Source organism: Apus apus, chromosome 2, assembly GCF_020740795.1.
Source record: "Apus apus isolate bApuApu2 chromosome 2, bApuApu2.pri.cur, whole genome shotgun sequence".
NCBI lineage: Eukaryota > Metazoa > Chordata > Aves > Apodiformes > Apodidae > Apus > Apus apus.
In genome coordinates this window covers 12,432,936-12,451,253 of record NC_067283.1, presented here as the reverse complement: position 1 = coordinate 12,451,253, position 18,318 = coordinate 12,432,936, and the positions used below count along the sequence as shown (strand labels likewise).

The following is an 18,318-nucleotide window of genomic DNA, read 5'->3' as shown; positions in this document are numbered from 1 at the left end:
GTCATGATGTTTGCAACAGTACTTTATTTCACTTCAGATACATTAAGCACATCCTGTAACTCAACACAAAGCTAGCCATCTACACTTATTTTTTGGGTGTAAGTACTCTGGAACAAAGTGCAGTAGATGAGTAACTTACAGAGTGCATAGAGCAGTGTTGCATTATGGTTATAGGGTAGTATCAGTAACTGGTGCTTATCCATTAGATGCTGGGGTTTACTTCAAACGTAACACAAATACAGGACAAAATCTATGTGACACCTGGATGTCTTGTTTCACGTAAAGTGCTGGTACAATAATTTAAATGTTACAAAACAAAGCTGTAACGATTCTAAAGCATTGTTACTCACAATGTGCATCTATTACAATAATCTAGAAGTGATGTGTTTAGATGGTTCCAGTTTCTACTTCCTTTTGGCTGTGCATGGCAACATGCTCCAGCTGGCCGGAATCTGACACATCGTAACTAGTCTTGTACTTGGCCAGGATTTTCATCAGTGGTCGCAGCTTCAGCCACCATTGCTCCTTGGGAATTCTGTGTCTGAGAGGTATAGTGGGGGAAAAAAAACAAAGGTGATTTACTTGGTAAATAAGACAAACACATTTTGTAGGTCATTTGGGAACACTGACAGTAATGACCTTCCTTATAAATAGATATTATAAATGGATATATTAATATATTAATAAAATACTGACATTTACAGTGGGATGTAAGCACTGACCCAAACTGGGGAGAAACAAGAACCAAATACTGAAGGACCAAACAGATTTTACTATAAAGGTGATTTTTATAGGTAAGGATAATACCAAGTTGAGCACAAAAAAAGCTGCCCCACTAAACTGTACCAGAGGTAAATGAGCCATTAGAGAAAAGACAATTATGAGAGTTATTTAAAAGGACAGTGGAGTCCCAGAATTCATAGCAAGAGACTTCCAAGTACGAGGAGAATGAAGAGAGTTGTTAGAAAAGACAAGTGAACAATCAAAGTGAACCCCTGGCAGAATGTTGGCCAAAGACAAGAGTGGAATAAAATGTTTGGCAAATGCTGTGTGTCAGCACTGTGGAGAAGTTGTCTGATGTGGTGAAAAGAAGCCTGTGTTGGGATGTTTAAGATGTAAGCAGCGTATACATACACAAAGTCTGTTTCAGTCTTCAGCTCAGCCACGGGTTGGAAAACAAGGTTGCGTCTACGCATTCCCAGCAAACACACTGAGTCATCAGTATTGGCAAATATTTTTCCTAAAAAGAATGAAATAATTCAGGATCTTTCTTACTTGACAGTTGCAAGGGCAAGTACCCTTTTTCTGTAATTAAACTGAATAGGAAGTTTACAGTAGCTTAATTCCAGTTACAGGATATTTAATACAATGATACAACATCAATTAGTACTTTAATAGGGTTAGGAGATCTTTGTGTTTTTAATTTAACTTTGGTGATTAGCAATGAAAATACAATGTAATTAAGCAACAACAAGATTGATTTTTAACATCCAATTTTAAATTAGATTTTAGTAAAGCACTGTTTACAAAAATTCCCAAAGAAGACATATTACCTTCTTCTGTCTCCCATGTAGCCACCATGAAACAAAAAGGAAGAACAGATGTAACTATATAACCATCAATTCCTTCATGCATGAACAACTGCAATCACACTAGCATTTCTTTAAAGAAAGATAAGAAAACAGCTATCTGAATTAGTAACCTCACTCAAGGGGAAATCTCAGAATAGGAAGCACAGCAAGACAGTAAAAACAAAAACAATCAAGAATGAAAGTATGTTGACTAACAAGCAAATACACATTTGCGTGTTTGCAGAGTAGTCTTCTATTCTGATAGGTAATCAATGATAGTAACAAGATAGCACCAAATATTTCTGCACCTTTCCGGTAGGTTTCTTTCAGTTTTTTGGAGATCCATTGCATAGCTTTTGCAGAAATCTTTGTCCCAAAGTTTCTATCAAACGGTGAAGGTGCACCACCCTGTGTGAAAATTCAAGCGTGGGTTAGTTGAGTTACCAAACCAGTATTTGTCTTTTATCAGTCATCTCTGCTAAGGGCTGCCTCCAGCTCTTCTTACTGCCATTTACCCCACTTAGAAAAAAAAAAAATAACCCGCCATGCAAATCAAGCTAAAAAAATTAAATTTGTGCTAAGCACCTGTGGAATTCTCATTGGATCAGTACTTCTCACTTAGATAAATTAAAGGCACTGTTTTTCTCCATTTATTCCCCTTCATTCTGATCAGTAGGTATTGTCCAGCTATCACACTGCCTGCCACATGACAACTCGGTTTCAGCAGAATATAAACCAGGGAACTGTTGAAGGAAAGGTGTTAGAAGAAGCCTGATAGTAGGATGAAATACTAGGATGTATATGTAGGTAGAATGAAACAACTGCATTAGGACTACTTACACTAATGATAATTTATATTTTTTTATTTGCTTTCATTGCAAGTACTAGAGCAGCCTTTATTTAGTTCTGGGAACAATAGTGTTTTGTGTGGTTGTTTTTTTTAAACCCTGTCTATACTACATCAAGTCTGACTTTTCTGTCCATTTGCAATCCAGTAGATGGGACTGAAATTACATGTGAAGTAGTTCCAAATAGTTACAGATTGTTTAACTATTGTCTTGACCTTCAAAGTAAATGCAGAAAGTGCCACTCTCAGTGTTGAATAATCTAAAAGTATATGAGTAAAGGGAATTACATACAGCTTGAAATTACTTAAAAGGAGCGACATTTGTTTTGCTACTAATACTTTAGAAATTTGGCTCCACGTGTTTTTTTTTACACTACCTCACTCTTCATGATTAGTGTAGCCAAATTAGAAACTTGCCACTAAGAAGCAGTATGGTGAGATAAAAATGTGCAAGATACAAAAAGCACAATTCTCTCTTCTAGAACAATCTATCTGCACATATTCTTAGTGAAATCTCTTCCAGGGTTCAGAAGTGAGATATATTATGGATGAGCAGATCAGTGTGTTCTAAGAATATATTACTATAATAAGATAGCTGTATTTAAAAGTGTAATTGTGTATTAATATAGACAAGAGAGGAATAAAAATGAAAATCTTTAAGAATCTAATGTGTTTTTTCCCCTAGATTTTTTTTAAGGAGGAATTGCAATAAAACAAAAATCCACAAACTTTCTTTTCTTTAATCCTGAGTCAGACTTGCTTGAACTGCTTGAATAGTTTATGCTCTTTGTTTATTTGAAGTTAAGCTTGTCTGTAATGTAAAGGTCATTTTTTACCTGCTGCATGTGGCCCAATACATTTTTGCGACAGTCAAACACTCCTTTCCCTTCTTCAGAATACAGCTGGTAGATGAAGTCAGTTGTGTAGTTCTCGTTGCAGTTCTCATTTCTGTAACGATTAAGGCCAGACACGGTTAGCAAATTTACTAGTAAATTGCGGATGTCTTTACAGATACCAAATGACAATTTTTTTCCCATCTTCCTGATATCAATAATCATGGCTTAGGTATTTTTGTCTAATCACATACAGCAAGTCGCTTGGAATCCATTGTATAAGGTAGTGAAAAATATAATTTTATTTCTGGCAAGTTCACTATGCAGAGGAAAACTGTGCTAAAACAAAAAGTCATTGACATCCAATGCCATCATTTTGCCCTTTATAAAAACATGGCTAGTGAACAGTACCTGATCTTACCGATATTGTAAACATACGATATCTTTTTCACTCTAGTCATGTAACGAGTAGAACCTGAACAAATACAATAGTATCCTCATACAATTTATAGTGGTATTAATTTTTCAGCCCTTCACTAATTGGCAAACTGAAAACAAGTGCTCAAGAAAGAAAGAAGCTACAGGCTGATTCATGCTGTTTAAGAAGGTAAAATTTTAAAACATGCTATTCAACATATTTTAAATGTTTTGATTTTTGAAAGGTATTTTATTCTGTGTCATCTCCTAAAGTCTAGGATTTTTATAGTAAAGGCCATACCATGTGTGCACATATATGCTAATTTTTACACTATCTTTAGTAAGAAAAAATCTCCGATAAGAAATAAAGCCAATGAGAAAATAGGCTGAACATGGGATGAAATATTAGATTGTACAGCAAATATATTTACATAAAAGTTAAGTTTTTAACTTGAGCATCCAGACAGCTCCCAAATCTGCCTTGTAAAATTATCATGCTAAGGAACAATCAAAGAATGTAGACCAATGCCATCTATTAACGCTACTTTTACTCACCTCAGCACTAGACCACGCTGGATACTGGTTTTCATTTTTTCAGTCAAGTGTTCCACATTAGCCTAGAAACAATTACAGTATTTCTAACAAGCCATACAGAACTCTAAAACAACTTTAATGAGCCTACATATCCAGAGAACTCCTGTAAAGCCTTCCACATTAAGTACTAGTGCAAATTCCAATAATCAGGAGGATTTTGGAGATCCAGGACAATATACTGTGTATGGTTATTCATCTTGGGTTAAAACTGAATTTTTCCTCCACATCATAAATAACTGATTTTAATAGCAAAAAAAGGTTTTTTATTGTATGCTATACTGTTACAGCACTAAGTTGGATAATGCCTATATATATATATAAAAATACAAACATTCCCACAAAAGATCACATCTTGCCCTTACTCCCACTCCTTGCAGAAGTCCTGGTACAGGTACAGAGCTGTGCTGGTGTGGTGGTACTCCCATATATGACATGAAGAGTACACTCCAGTTGAGAAACTACAGGGAAGGAATTGCAATTCATTTTATCCCTCTTCTCCTTTCAGAAAATTTCCAACTGCTTAGCTTTGTATTTTTCCATGACTGCAGGTAGCACCAAGTACTTCAGAAGCGTAAAATCCTCATTGTAGGCAATTCCATACCAGCTTACACCCTAATCTGTAATCCTTAAAGCCTGAGATCTTTCTTTTAGTAACACCTCCAAGCACACTCTGAATAGTTGTGGTAATAAAGTCAGTATCTAATAAACCTGGCAGACTGTTCAGCTTCTGACATGAATAACTGTCTAATACAGTGGAAAAGAGATTTCTTATTTTTTCCTTTTTTTTTTCTTTTAAAATTGTCCAGGTCTGTTTGTGTAACTTGAATTTCAATCAGAGGAATGAAAACAATTCACCTGGTAGTGTTAAGTGACTAATAAAACAGTTCTGTCAGTTAACAGAATCTGATGCCAAGAACAGCTGGGAATTTGTTCCTTTATATAATATGGCATAAGAACTGGCATTACATGAAAGTGCTATGGTTTTAGACACAACCTAAACATTTGGGTTTTTTGTGCCATGAGCCAACTACTTCAAATATACACATTACGCTATATCAAGTACAACAATTTCAGCATCTACTTAAAAATGAGGAGAACATTCCTAGTGCTCTATACCTGGAGCTCCCGAATATCAAACTGTTCTTCAAAGATGTAGGCAGCATCTGCTCCTGCTGCAAGGGCCCCCATGTTAGCCAGATAACCACAATAACCACCCATGGTCTCAATGATGAACACACGACGCTTGGTCCCACTGGCTGATTGTTTGATGCGATCACACGTCTAATTGAAGGCAAGATGTTGCAAGTTTAGATAAAAAAAGAGCCTGAATGTCTATGTTCTTACATGTCATGAAATTTTATGTCACTTATTGGTAAGAGAGTTAAAAAAAATAATAAAAAATAGGTCCTTAAAAATTCCAACATAGCATAATCCACTTAACTATAATAATTATCAAATAAAGTGATTCTTATAAATCATACATTGAACACCACAGTCAAAATAAAACCTTTTGCTACCATCAACTCTTAATTGTTTGCTTCCTGCAAATACTAAAACAAGAATTAATTGTGGTTTGTGCATGGAAATAAAAGCTGTGATATGTTTTCTAGCAGAGATACAAATAGATATAAAGGAGCTTTTTAATTAACTCTGGCATGAGTAAGTTTCACTTCTTTGCTTTAACTCTCTTCATTACTGAAGAGTTTATTTCTTCTTTGAATTAATTTTAAAATTCACTGCATTTCCAACCCTACTTGAACTTCAGGTTCTTGAACTTAAGTCCTGAGCATGTTTTGCCCTATTTTTTATTTTCCAATAATGATATCTACATAAATGTTATTCTTTCAAGCACTACTGGAGCTTTTTTAAAAAAAATATTAATAGGTACATACTTACTATAGAGACTGCAATCTCCACGTGCATCTTACTCTGACCACCATAAGAAATGTTCTCTACAAAGAGATCTGTTGCTTACGTGCCACCAATTAAAATAAAAGTTTATTAGAGCTGCCTAAGAGACTTAAAAAATAACAGAAAATCTTCAGTGTGGTAGGGCCTAGGATACTTAGGAAGAAACCTAGGAACAAGGTTACTATGCATATCCAGGTTTTAATAATACTCAAAAAGCTATTTGGCAAACTCTCATTTCCTAGAATGAGTTTTTCTACCCTTCAAATTTATTTTAAAGTAATCAGATAATGTATCATAATTTTAGAAAGTAAGAAAAAGATACACTTTCTTTTTATGTCTTTAAAATAAATAAATAATTTTGCAAAACTGATGTACTTGTCCCTACACCAGTTCTGTTGAGTAAAAATGAAAAATAAAAGTACCTGGAAAGTTCATCATCTTGAAAACTGAATTATGATAACATGTTTATTTTTTTACTGAGAGTATTACTGAAAGCTGTACAAATTAATAATACATCAAATAAAAGGAAGCAGCAATAATACAATTTTCTCCCACTGTTTTCAGGTTTTCACTTTTACAGGTGCATCACTGTTAAAATTGCTCAGTCATAATTAGCAGACTTAGCCTGACATTTATAGAAGCAGCTAATGGAGTGGTATAAGTACAAGTGTCCTGCCTATGATGCATTGCTAGAATGTACCCACACTACCTCTTAGGTGATCTTCACCTCACGGATGCTGCACTGCATTCCCAAAGACCAGGCCATAATGTAATCTGACACACCTCTTTCAATTTTTGACTGGAGCTTTTTCAGCCCATATAAATGACTCTGTATCAGACCAGAACAACAAACCTGCATTTCTGAAACCCATGGATCTCTGACTTTCTTGGCCAATTACTTCATAATTAGTTACATGGATTGATAATGTGGGGTTTGACAAAACCCAGAGCTCTTCAGTGGTTTACTCATTTGCTTGCATTAGACCTCAATTCCCTGCTGTGGCTCCAGCTGACTCAATAGGATAGTAAAGAACTTAAAAGAGTTCATACACAGCAGTTGTACTCAAGGGAAAAAGCTATGGGAAACTAATTGCTCTGACTGAAATGGAAAACTCATGCATAGCAAGTTCTGGCCTCGTTAGGATCAGTGACAGACTTAGCTGCTTGTACTATGCATGTATTTATATGCACCTAATGTATGTTAAGCCTAATGCAGCCTATGGGATTATTAATCTGTTTAGTGTTAACCATGTACTTGACATGCCCTACTGCACGGAGCATAGTCATTAGCCCATGCAGTAAGTGTGTCATTTATTTATAAAACACATGCTTTCCTCTTACACCTGAGTAATGCTTAGGAGCTACGCAAGACAAAAAGCCGAATCACAGGCAAATTTTATTCTCAGTAAAAGCAGATGCCCTAAGCACTAATGCAGCAGTCTTGGATGACAAAAGAGTCCCCAAAAGTTAAACATAAAACAATGATTTTTTATTAGGTTAATCTTTAATCAATCTTGGAAAACTTCTTAATTATAAATCAATTTAAAAATGCAGTAACTGAATTATTTCAGAAAACTAGACATTTCAAGGTCTTCTGGTATCCTTATCTTACATATTTTACCATCTTAACTTTTAAAAGATATGCAGTCTTACCTCCACAATAGCATTCAAGGCAGTGTCAGCACCAATGCTAAAGTCTGTGCCTGGCACATTGTTGCTAATAGTAGCAGGCAACACACAGATAGGTACGCAAAACTCCTCATAGCAGGAACGTGCCTCGTGTAGCTGCAGACAACTCTCATAGGCCTGAAGCAGTGGTACAAGTATGAGTGATACATTCCTGGTCTTTGTATTGCTCTGTTAATGACTCCTTGCATGTGATGGTAAATTTGGCTGTCCATTGGCCCAAGTAAATACAATTGGTGAGATTATTTGGGAGTGGATATCCTGTACATACCACAACAGTGCACTGGGGTTGCATTGGCACAATGCTCTTGGAATAAATGCAGAATATTAGTGCAAGTTAATACAGAGCGAATGTGAAGTATGCACAGTAGAGAGGTCTGAAGCAGTTGGGCAGAAAGACAGCATAAAGATAGACCAGAAATCATTCCACAAGAAACCACTTAAAAGAACCAAGTTTCTACATGTTAAGGAGTTTAGGAAGTTAACTAATAGAATACCTACAACTTGAAGGAAGTGCTTAAAGAAAACTGCTTTTTAAGAAACTATGTTATCTCACAAAGTCAAGACAAATCTATTTCCACCAAGTAAAGAAGTTTTGCCTACATCTTCCAAGATTCTATCAACATCACACATCTGCTTCTATGCACATAGACTGGACATAGGTCCGGGAAAAATCAGGAAGATGTGCACACAGGCGCATTCATAAAGTTTGCAAGTACAGTTCAAAGATTCTTTGGAAAGCATCTGTAGGTCCTTGGTAAGATTCCAAACACTATAAAATAAATAATCATGTGAAAAGGATTAGGTGTTCCTCATAGATGTCAAAATAATACTTAAAGGTTAAGATGGTGCAGCTGGTTGAAGTCAGTAAACATTTTATTTTTTTTTTAGTTACATTATTCCAGTTTTTTCTAATCGAAACTAATCAGCATCTCTGGTGTGTGGCAATTTTCAAGCTGCCTATGTAACATCTTTGCACAGGAAAGCCTGATTACATAGTGTGTTATGCTTTTCTTCATCTTTTTCTCCCAGAAAGGACTGATGTTCACAGAAGGCTCATCTTTTCAATTTCTGGAATCAGTTCGGAGAAGCAAACTATTGCAGATCAAATTACTAGACAGCTATCAAGCTATCTCCAGAAATAGCTATACAGTGACTGATTTAAATAATAACTTAGGAAAAGACTATGGGAGGGGGGGGGGTGGAAATCACTTGTGGGAGTTCTGCTCTCTGGATTTTTTTTGTAGATAAAGCAGACCCAGGATATATGGCAGTAGGTGTATGAAGTGCAAACTGACTTTCTAAAGCCTATCTCATGTGAAACTTCCAATTAAGCTCAGTACTATGATGAATTTCCAGTTTAAATCTGAAAAAGTTGAACAGACTGCACTTTCAGACCTGTAGCTCTGAGAAGCAGTATAGCCATAGGAGCAACAAATAGATTTTACATTTTTTAGAGTGGATGAGGCTTCACTGAGAAAATGTCAGTAACTGCCAAACCCAACTCGGCTCACTCAGGATGCTTTCAAGATTAACTTCTACTGAAAAATAAAGATACACACTGAGTTGCAGTGTTTTGGTAAAAACACTTCTGGAGAATGCTTCTGGAGATCCACAAAACATGAGTTTCTCAAAAAAGTTTTATATTGAGACTTTTGGGAAACCAAGTTGAAGGGAGATTTAGAGCAATAACTAACACGATTGGTTAGTCTGCATTTATGATATGTTAGGATGCAGTTAAGATATGTTTTACTTGCATTAAATATTGCCATTTTATTTGATGCAAGTTATTTCAGCAAACATATCCAAAGACTGTACCTTCACCAAGCATGAGCATTAGATCATTATATGCAACATCTTCAAATAAATGCAGCAAAATACGAAATTTCTTTCAATAAAGGGTCATTTAATAATAATAAAGGGCAAACAAGAGATCAGTAGTTTAATAATTGTTTTGCAATGTGTTTTTTTTTTAATATGTACTACAGTAAGATCATAGAGACATACTGTACCATGTCAATAAACTGATTTCACCCTTTCACACCCTTTTACTATATTTATGTAATTAAAAAGGGTATTGCCATAACTAAGGATAATTTATAAAAATACAGGCAGTCAAGCAAAGACTGTGGTTTGTAGACTTCATGTTGATAAAAATGCAAAAAGCCATGAAAGGGATAGACTTACTCCTAGATCCACATTCAGCTGTTGCTAGAACTGACCTGGATGATAAATTAATTGGTTAGCTAGCTTGGCCAGGATAATTTTCAGCTTTCTAGTTCAGGCTAACGTGGAACCACATACACTAGTACCAGGACAGAGAGCGTACTGAAGTCTGTTTTTCAAGGAAACTGCATGGAGATTGCATCAGGGCAATCTAACTCTAGCTTCATTTGCTCCTCAGTGAGAAAGGGTCTTCTTGTGGTGTATGCAATTCTTTTCTCACAAAACCAACTGATCAACTCGTACCTCCTTCCATGTGATGAAAGGAAAAGGCAGATTCTCAAAGAAAAACATGAGAGTTTCAGCATCTTTCTTTGTCAGGTTCTGTTTTTCTCCATCTCTAGCTGATACCTTTTCTTGAAATTTTCCCATTTATTTCTACATCTCCTAAATCAAATTAATATTCTTCCATACCTTATTCTGGTTTATTCCTCTTTCCATCAGTTTCCTTTTGTAGGTTTTGTTTTCAAATTAAATTTTCAGATCTCTTTCCATGTTCCGCAGTGGATTGAGTCTTTTTATTTATTCCACTTAATTACACAGTAGTTCTCTGCTTATAATTCCAGCTGCAAAATTTATTGCTAATGCCTCTTTTCGATCAGTATTAAGCAATCTAATTTTCATTTAAAAAAAAATTTCTACCCTTACTTGTTATACAGGAAAAAAACCACTTCATTTTCACATTCCAGAGCTCTTCTGTATGAAATAATAGTCTATTCATTTCACTGGACTAGCAACCTGGAGTTCGGAATATACAGTAAAGGTATTTACATTATGTTACTTTACTGGTGCTTCTTTTCACAGAGAAGTGAAAGTTCATCTTCTTAGCCTGCAGTTCTAAATAATTTATTTTGCCTATCTGGATATACAAGCCTTAAGTACACCCTTTTCAGGTACAGAACCCTCCAGCTTTCACCAGTTATTTCATATTGTGGAGTTTTCATTGACAATTATTCTCACTTATATTCTAAAAACTGAAGTAAAGAATAGAGCAGAAGACAAATTTTAAACACTCTTCAAAACCAAACAAAATCCTACTATTGAAGTGATCAGAAGCCTGTATTTTAAAACAAAAAAGGAAAAAAATTGAGCACTTCAAGACGGTCTCAGAATCTGTTACAGAATCTAAATTCTAATTATTGAGAAATGTACAATCCACTATCCACGACTTAGGGAAAACCACACTCTTGTCTAATCTCTTATTCAGATGTTATGTATCTGTTGGCCTGGTTTTTAGTATTTCTCTTTTTAAATACAGCACTTCAATACATTTTATCTGCAAATGTCTCAAGGTAAAATTTACATGCCTTGACAAGTTTCAAACAATCAAACAATGACAAGTGTCTAGTAATGCCAGACATTAAAAAGGCCTCATTAATCAACAGAAATGTACTTACCTTACTAAAACTTTTCAAGAACTCAGAAATAAGAACAGTACCACAGAAAAACTAAGTGTCATGATATTGTGGTGTTTGTAAAAAGTACTAATCTGAGAACATTGAAAACTATGGTGCATTTACTCACCTAACAGTGGCAAAAGGAATAAAAATGCTATAAACTAGATATAGTGGACATTCATGTCTGCTTGCTACTTTGCTTTACCACAGTCAGTTGTATGACTTGTATGCAGTCTATCAGTCACGTTTAATAGGGGGAATCATCACTACTGAACCTGATCTGAACATACAACACAGGAATGAAAGGATATATTTTTCATTATCAGTTGTAGTGAATTATGTTCAAACAATCACAGCAGAAAACTGAAAAGATACCAAGCAGAAATGTTTCTCCAACACAAAAGTCTGCTCCTTCACCCCTAAAAAGAACCCAGCTTAATTTTCCATTGGACTGAACCTAAATCTTACAAAGCCATTATATTTCATATTTATTCCAGAGAAAAATCTAGGCAAAATAAAACACAAAACCAAGAAAAAAGCTATTAGTAAAAAAAAACAGTTTGAAAAGTTTTCAACTAGTACATTGAAAATATGGAGATACTGACATTTTATTATCTAATGAAGGTGGATGGTATCTATGAACCTAGTATAATGCAAAATATAACAAGAGAGACTGACTATGATGTATCCAACTCTACATGAAATAAACTTTAAAAAGAAGCAAGTTAAGTAAACAAAGCTTAAGAAGAAAAGAAAAGAAGAAAAGTAGGTGTTATGCACAATCATTTTACTCACCTTAATTTGTGACAAATCATTTTGGAGAGATATTTTTATTTACCAGAACTGGAAACATCAACATTTATAACCTAAGTAGTCTATAAAAAATAATTCAGTATAAATTTTAGTTAGTTTATGGTCTTGTTCAAAGCAATAGTTAAGGAAACTGAAATTCCTAACTCAAGTGCTTATTTTGCTAAAGATAAAAGTATTTATGTTGGTGAGGTAAAAATAAAACAGGTGAAAAATTATGTTAGTGCTCTTGAAGCTGACAGCATGTGAGGAATCCTTCAAATTTCTGAAAAGAATACCATGATTAAAATTTTCAAATATATCAGAATTATAGAAGAACTGACATTTTGTTTTCAGAGGCATTAAAATTCTTTTTCCCATTTTACATGAGCACCTTGCTCATTATTTTCCACTTGTAAAAATCTAGCTCAATATCTACAATCAGTGAAAAAAAAATCTACATTCTGCTCCAACTTGGCTGGAGACAAAAATCAGAAAGTGGCACTTGTAACAAAATATGGTAATTCATTGTAATTCAGTAAGCAAGTATGAAATAATTCTGTTTCTTCTTTATAAGAAAAAACTCAATTTTGAATACAAATGCTTTATTAGGTCTTTACTGTGTTTTCAACTATGAACAGTCTGCAACTGTATCTGTAATATGTCTGCAGATTGTGCTGAAAAGAAAAAAATGAAAGAAGAGTAATGTTACTGTTACTATTTCAAAAACATAATTATGTCTGAATATACAGAAACAGAATTGCTTCTCTTAATAGAGATATGATAGATTAATGCTGCTTAAGTGATTCTGATGAACTGTAAATGTGCATGCCTGAGAACCTCATTTGTGTGGTGTTTGACAATGCTCTTTCTATACAGCTAAGTTTAGTATAAATCAATCATTTGTGGGTTTTTTTACATTGTATAACTGGATTTGATTTTTAAAAAGAATTTATGATACGTCTCAACTGTTTTTTTAAAATCTCTACTGGCAGAATGCATGTTATTCCTGTATATTAGAGATACATGGATCTTACACTCTCTATTAGAGAAAGTTTCATACATAAATAAGGATCTCTTTCTGAACAGAACAACATTCACGCCGCATTTTTTACAGCTGCGTGTACTAATACTTCACACATAATAGGGATTTTTCCCTCTCCAGTGCATCAAATGATGATCAAATCTTAGCTTTAGGTTTCTTTCTTCCATGTATAATAGACATATGTAATTTTCTTTTGTAGCTTACATATGTACAGGTCATGGCAGTTTCACAGGAAACCTAATGGAAGCATTTGGGATCCTAAACTGTTTTTTTTAAATAGGTATTATGAATGTGGGTATATCAAGTCACTGTATCATTTTCCAGATTACATTTCCAAGGTCTGGTCTATAAAAATATCCAGGTCTAGCCAATTTAGTCAGTTTCAACCAGAACTGCTTTGTTAGTAAGCGCACACACCTGAATAGACTTACATCAGTTATAGTGTTCAGAGCAGTATCTGCACCAATGCTGAAATCTGAACCCGGTACATTGTTGGATACAGTTGCAGGAACCATAACCATGGGAACACAGAATTCGTCATATTTCTCTCGGGCAGCTGACAATTCCAGAAGTCCGAGGTATGCCTGTTGGGCACAGGCATTGGGTGAAAAATTAGGATGGAAAAAATTAAGGGTAAAGTTGGACTGATAAATGGAAAGGGCCACAGGGGGAGCCATTTCTACCACAGCACACTTCAGCAAGTCAAAGTACTAAGGACTCACTAAAATCTAACAGACAAAAAAGAAAGAATTAAAAACATTTATACATTTGAAAACAAACAACAAACAGAACATCAGTTTTCCAGGGAAAATATAATTTTGACATATTAGTGCTTTCTATGACACAAGCATACTGCAAACTAGGTCCCCAATCTTCAGGTACTGTTGCTCCTGATTTAAAATCTTAATATTCCTAAACTAGGGCCATGCCTAGCAAGTTGGAAAAAAAAAAATATTATTCCTTCCTTATCAGGAAGCAATAAGCATATTCTTCTCTGGAAAGAGTGGGCAAAATACTTTCCTGACTCCAGGTCTCAAAAATTGATTATTTTGGTAAAATGAAATTAACATGAAACATATAAAAAAACCCACAAAATACTTCTCTAGGTCTATTACAGATTTTGAAATGCACTATTTCTCACTATGTGAGAAAGAGTGGCTTAAATAAAGGACCACAGTATAATTACTATTTAAGGTCAAGAACTTCTAAAAGCATGTTCTAAGTATTGATACAGTGTAGACTGGAACTTGCACTACTGATATAATTAATTATTGTTTTTTTTTAAATACAAAAAAAATACTATCATGCTATCTCACCTGGTTTATCCATTCAGCACATGCTGTTTTGCAGCTACTAGTCCCTGTCTTGAATGCCAACTTTCCTCAGAATCAATGACTGACAGGACTTTTGATCCTAAACACTATAAGTTAAACACTACATAGTTATAACGAAGAACAGTTTACATGAAGATTGGGTAAAAATTTAAACGGTTTGTTCCTTTTGTTAGGGATTCTATTGTACTTAGACATAACTAGACATTTCAGTGTACCTCAAATCCACCAATAACCATAAGGGCGTTAATGTTGTTAGTGCGCATCTGGTCAGCAATCTTCTCCAAATATTTTGCAGGAAGCGTACTAAAAAATTATTAGATCAAAATAAAAATAAAAACAAGGTACAATAAGAACTAAGCAATAAGAACTAATTACTAAGCTGAAACAGTAAAAAAGAGCAGGCAATGCAATATTTTTTGGTTTACAAGTTTATCTATACAAATAATTCTTCCTGACAACCAGTAAGGAATCATGTCAGTTGTAAAGAAGTTCCGATTTGTAATCCTTGTCAGTGTAAGGACTCCAGGAAATTTTTAAGTTGAGGTCCCTACTCCTATTTTCATTCTCTCTTCAGAGCTGGTACAGTACTATAAAGATACTCAAGTTGGAACATAACAATTAACGAATAAACCAAAACAAAATTGAGGACTTAAAATATCTTGTGGAAGGAAGAGAGCATGGAATCACCACTAGTTACATAAAATACTAGAATTCATCATATCAATAGGCAAAATATTGACATTACCGTTTTGTACCAAGAATTGATCCTCCTTGACCAGTCCAGCCTCCAACATCTCCCCAGCTGATTTCCTTTATCTTTAAATAAAAGTAATTATCCAATTACTTCTCTTGAAGTAAACAGTGCAGCAACCATCAGGTACTACTTCAGGTAAAGCTTTTGGAACAAGTTGTTGGGCACAGAAAGCACCAAAAATTAACTTGGCAAAAAAAGAAAAGAGCATCAAGAGGTTAACTGTTTCTCTTTAATTTCTACCAACTCCTTTCCATTTGATTTGTTGGGTTTTTTTTCCAGACCATGATGCAACCTGTCTCCTTGTTTCCTATCATGATCCTGTTTTCACACTATCTCCTACCAAATGTGAAACACAAAAATGCAAAACTAGGTCTTTGAAGTTAGTTTTGGAACCCATGCCTCCAGCTAGGCATAGAAATCCTAAGTCTTACATCCAGTTTCTCCTCAGTATATCAGCTGACACTTAACATTTAAAAGTGGAAAATGGAAGAATCCAACTCGCATGGGGGGGTGAAGGTTCCTGACTCAAAAAGCCCCACTGCAACGTTTCTTATAGGAAAGAAACGCAGACACAACAATTCATCACACAGAATCAGTGATTCTTCTGCTATTCTGTGGATAACCTCCCATATGCTAAATGTTGATCAAAATATGAAGTTAAGATTCATTTGAATTCATTTTGCAGCTCTACAGCATGTGATTATCAATACTAAAGATAAATGAATCTATAGACTTTATTAGCTGAGAAATACAGTCAAAATTTGGGGTTTATATATCTTTCTGAAATAAAAGAACTTACAGAATCAGTTCCCACAACAGTTACAACAGAACGCACCTTCTAAGAACATACAGGTTGTGATGTGGGATGGGATACATATCACTATGTAATCCACACGTAATACTGACCTTCCCTCTAGAAAAACCTTCAAATCCATCAATGACAGCAAACATTTTATGGCCTTCAGTTATGCCAACTCTCACTGCAGCCCTCACTGCAGCATTCATTCCAGCTGCAGGGGCACCAACATTTAAAACTGCCACATTAAAATTAGTCTGCAAGAGAAAAAAGTAATGTTTAGTAAGTAATTTAATTTCTACATGTTCATTTGTCCATCATACCAGTTGCTAAATATTGGAATGTAGGGTAAGAAATTTCAAAACCATCAATTTCAAACCATGCAAAATCTAAAGCTAACTAGAAGATACATACGCATATTCCCACATTTGGAGAATATCACAAAGAAACAAACAGCTTAAAAAAAAAGAATGTTTTTAAATTAGACTTCATCACATTTTCATTTGGTTTTCAGGTTAAGTTATTCAGGTTTTTATATTCTAGCTCAGCTAGGTTCAAGAAACAAAATACCCTGAATTATTCAACCAGTTTCATGTAATCAAAGCAGTAGTTTTATTGAAAAAAAACCTGGAGTATCCAAGAAGAGAGTAGGAACTGATTCTATCACGACAGCAGTTTGGTGTATATCATCAGTACGATGCAAAGCAGAACATAAAACCACTTTTAAATTAAAATAACAACCAGGTTTTTAGAGCAGTTGACAATATAGCAGTAAACAGGAGAACTCAGCATATTTTGTAATACAATATATTTTCAGATTATGGTAGTTTTAAAAGCATTTCCTAATAACAAAATGACAGAATTGTAATAAATTGGTCCTGTGGAAGGGCTAGAAGTTACTAGCTTCATCTTGGATATGAGAATACAAAACAAAACCAAAGAGAACCATTGTTAGGTAATGATCATGGAATCTCTTGCAATTAAAAAAAAAAAAAAAAAAAGGAAAAAAAAAAGAAAAGAAAAAGAACCCAAAACAGATTGTATGTGGTTTCTGTTTTAGCTCTGGCACAATCAAAAGATTAGAGAAAAATGCAAAGGAAACACAGGCAGCAAAGTATCAGTGTGCAGCAACACAGCTGAAGCAGATGATTCCGTAGGCTTTAGTGATCTGATCAGCTTAGTCTTTTCCTCAGTTCCCGTGACACACACATGTCATTTGCTTTTTAATTCCCATCCAACCCCTTTTACTGAAGCACAGAGATTTCTCTAGTGCGGTCAAATCCAAGTAGTTAATAACTACAAGTGGTCTACATTTGATTCCAATGACAAAGTTAGCCCAGTGTTAACAGTTCTATATTTGCATGGGTGTAGAGAAAAAAACAACAACAACACACACACACCTGATCTAGCAAAGCAAATGCTGAATTATCCATCAAAAAAATCTTGAATTCTTGGATCTCTTGAAGGTCAAACAACCTTTTTTTTAAAAAAATGACCATTTTGGCAGGTATGTCAAATAACTTTGGTCTACATACTTTCTTTTATTTATATTTAGGTAAAACATAAATAAGGTTTATGTTTAGGTAAAACTAGTTCTTTTAACGTAATCTCCTTGAAAGCTTCTGCTATGACTTTTAATCTGTAACCAAGTTTCCTTTACTGTGTGAAGTTTTCCATTACATATTACAAGGCAATTTTTGTTAACTAAAACGGCTAGTTGTGATTGTGTTACTTGCTATCCACAGAATTTCCAAACACGTCAGCTACTCAAATGAACGTTACCTATTTTCACTACAATTTTTATTCTTTATAATATTGAGAATATTATACTCATATATTTAATTTGAAAAATAAATCCAGAAAACATAACAGTAACATAATCATGCAAATGAGATACAAATCGTTACAAACCACAATTAGAAAAGGAATTTACCAGTAACCAGAGTCACCAACTATGGTCAAAACCAGAATTATTCAGTAAATCATTAATGAAAACAAAAAAATCCTGTTTGAAACTTGTTTGCACATAACATTTAGTGTCTGCTTCCCAATAAATCCAAATTTCCTTTTATATGCGACTTACAAAGAAAAGAAGAACTAAACGTCCACTGCTGTATTATG

General features: G+C 34.5%; 1 protein-coding gene across 4 annotated transcripts in view; it reads right to left on the bottom strand.

The window, feature by feature from the left end:
* Positions 1–4: 4 nt before the first annotated feature.
* The window catches only part of PFKP (phosphofructokinase, platelet), a 43,266-nt gene continuing 24,952 nt past the window's right edge, over positions 5–18,318 (bottom strand). For 2 of the 4 annotated variants that reach the window (XM_051612936.1, XM_051612938.1), the window contains 10 exons: positions 16,308–16,454; positions 15,393–15,463; positions 14,863–14,950; positions 13,745–13,897; positions 5,379–5,543; positions 4,224–4,285; positions 3,255–3,366; positions 1,880–1,979; positions 1,135–1,240; positions 5–541 (listed from right to left, as the gene is read on the bottom strand). In XM_051612936.1, the coding sequence (XP_051468896.1) occupies positions 388–541; positions 1,135–1,240; positions 1,880–1,979; positions 3,255–3,366; positions 4,224–4,285; positions 5,379–5,543; positions 13,745–13,897; positions 14,863–14,950; positions 15,393–15,463; positions 16,308–16,454 (1,158 nt within the window). In that variant the 3' untranslated portion in view covers positions 5–387. Of the gene's footprint in view, positions 542–1,134; positions 1,241–1,879; positions 1,980–3,254; positions 3,367–4,223; positions 4,286–5,378; positions 5,544–7,826; positions 7,980–13,744; positions 13,898–14,862; positions 14,951–15,392; positions 15,464–16,307; positions 16,455–18,318 lie in introns of all 4 variants that reach the window. The other 2 variants (XM_051612939.1, XM_051612937.1) reach the window with 2 other exon arrangements.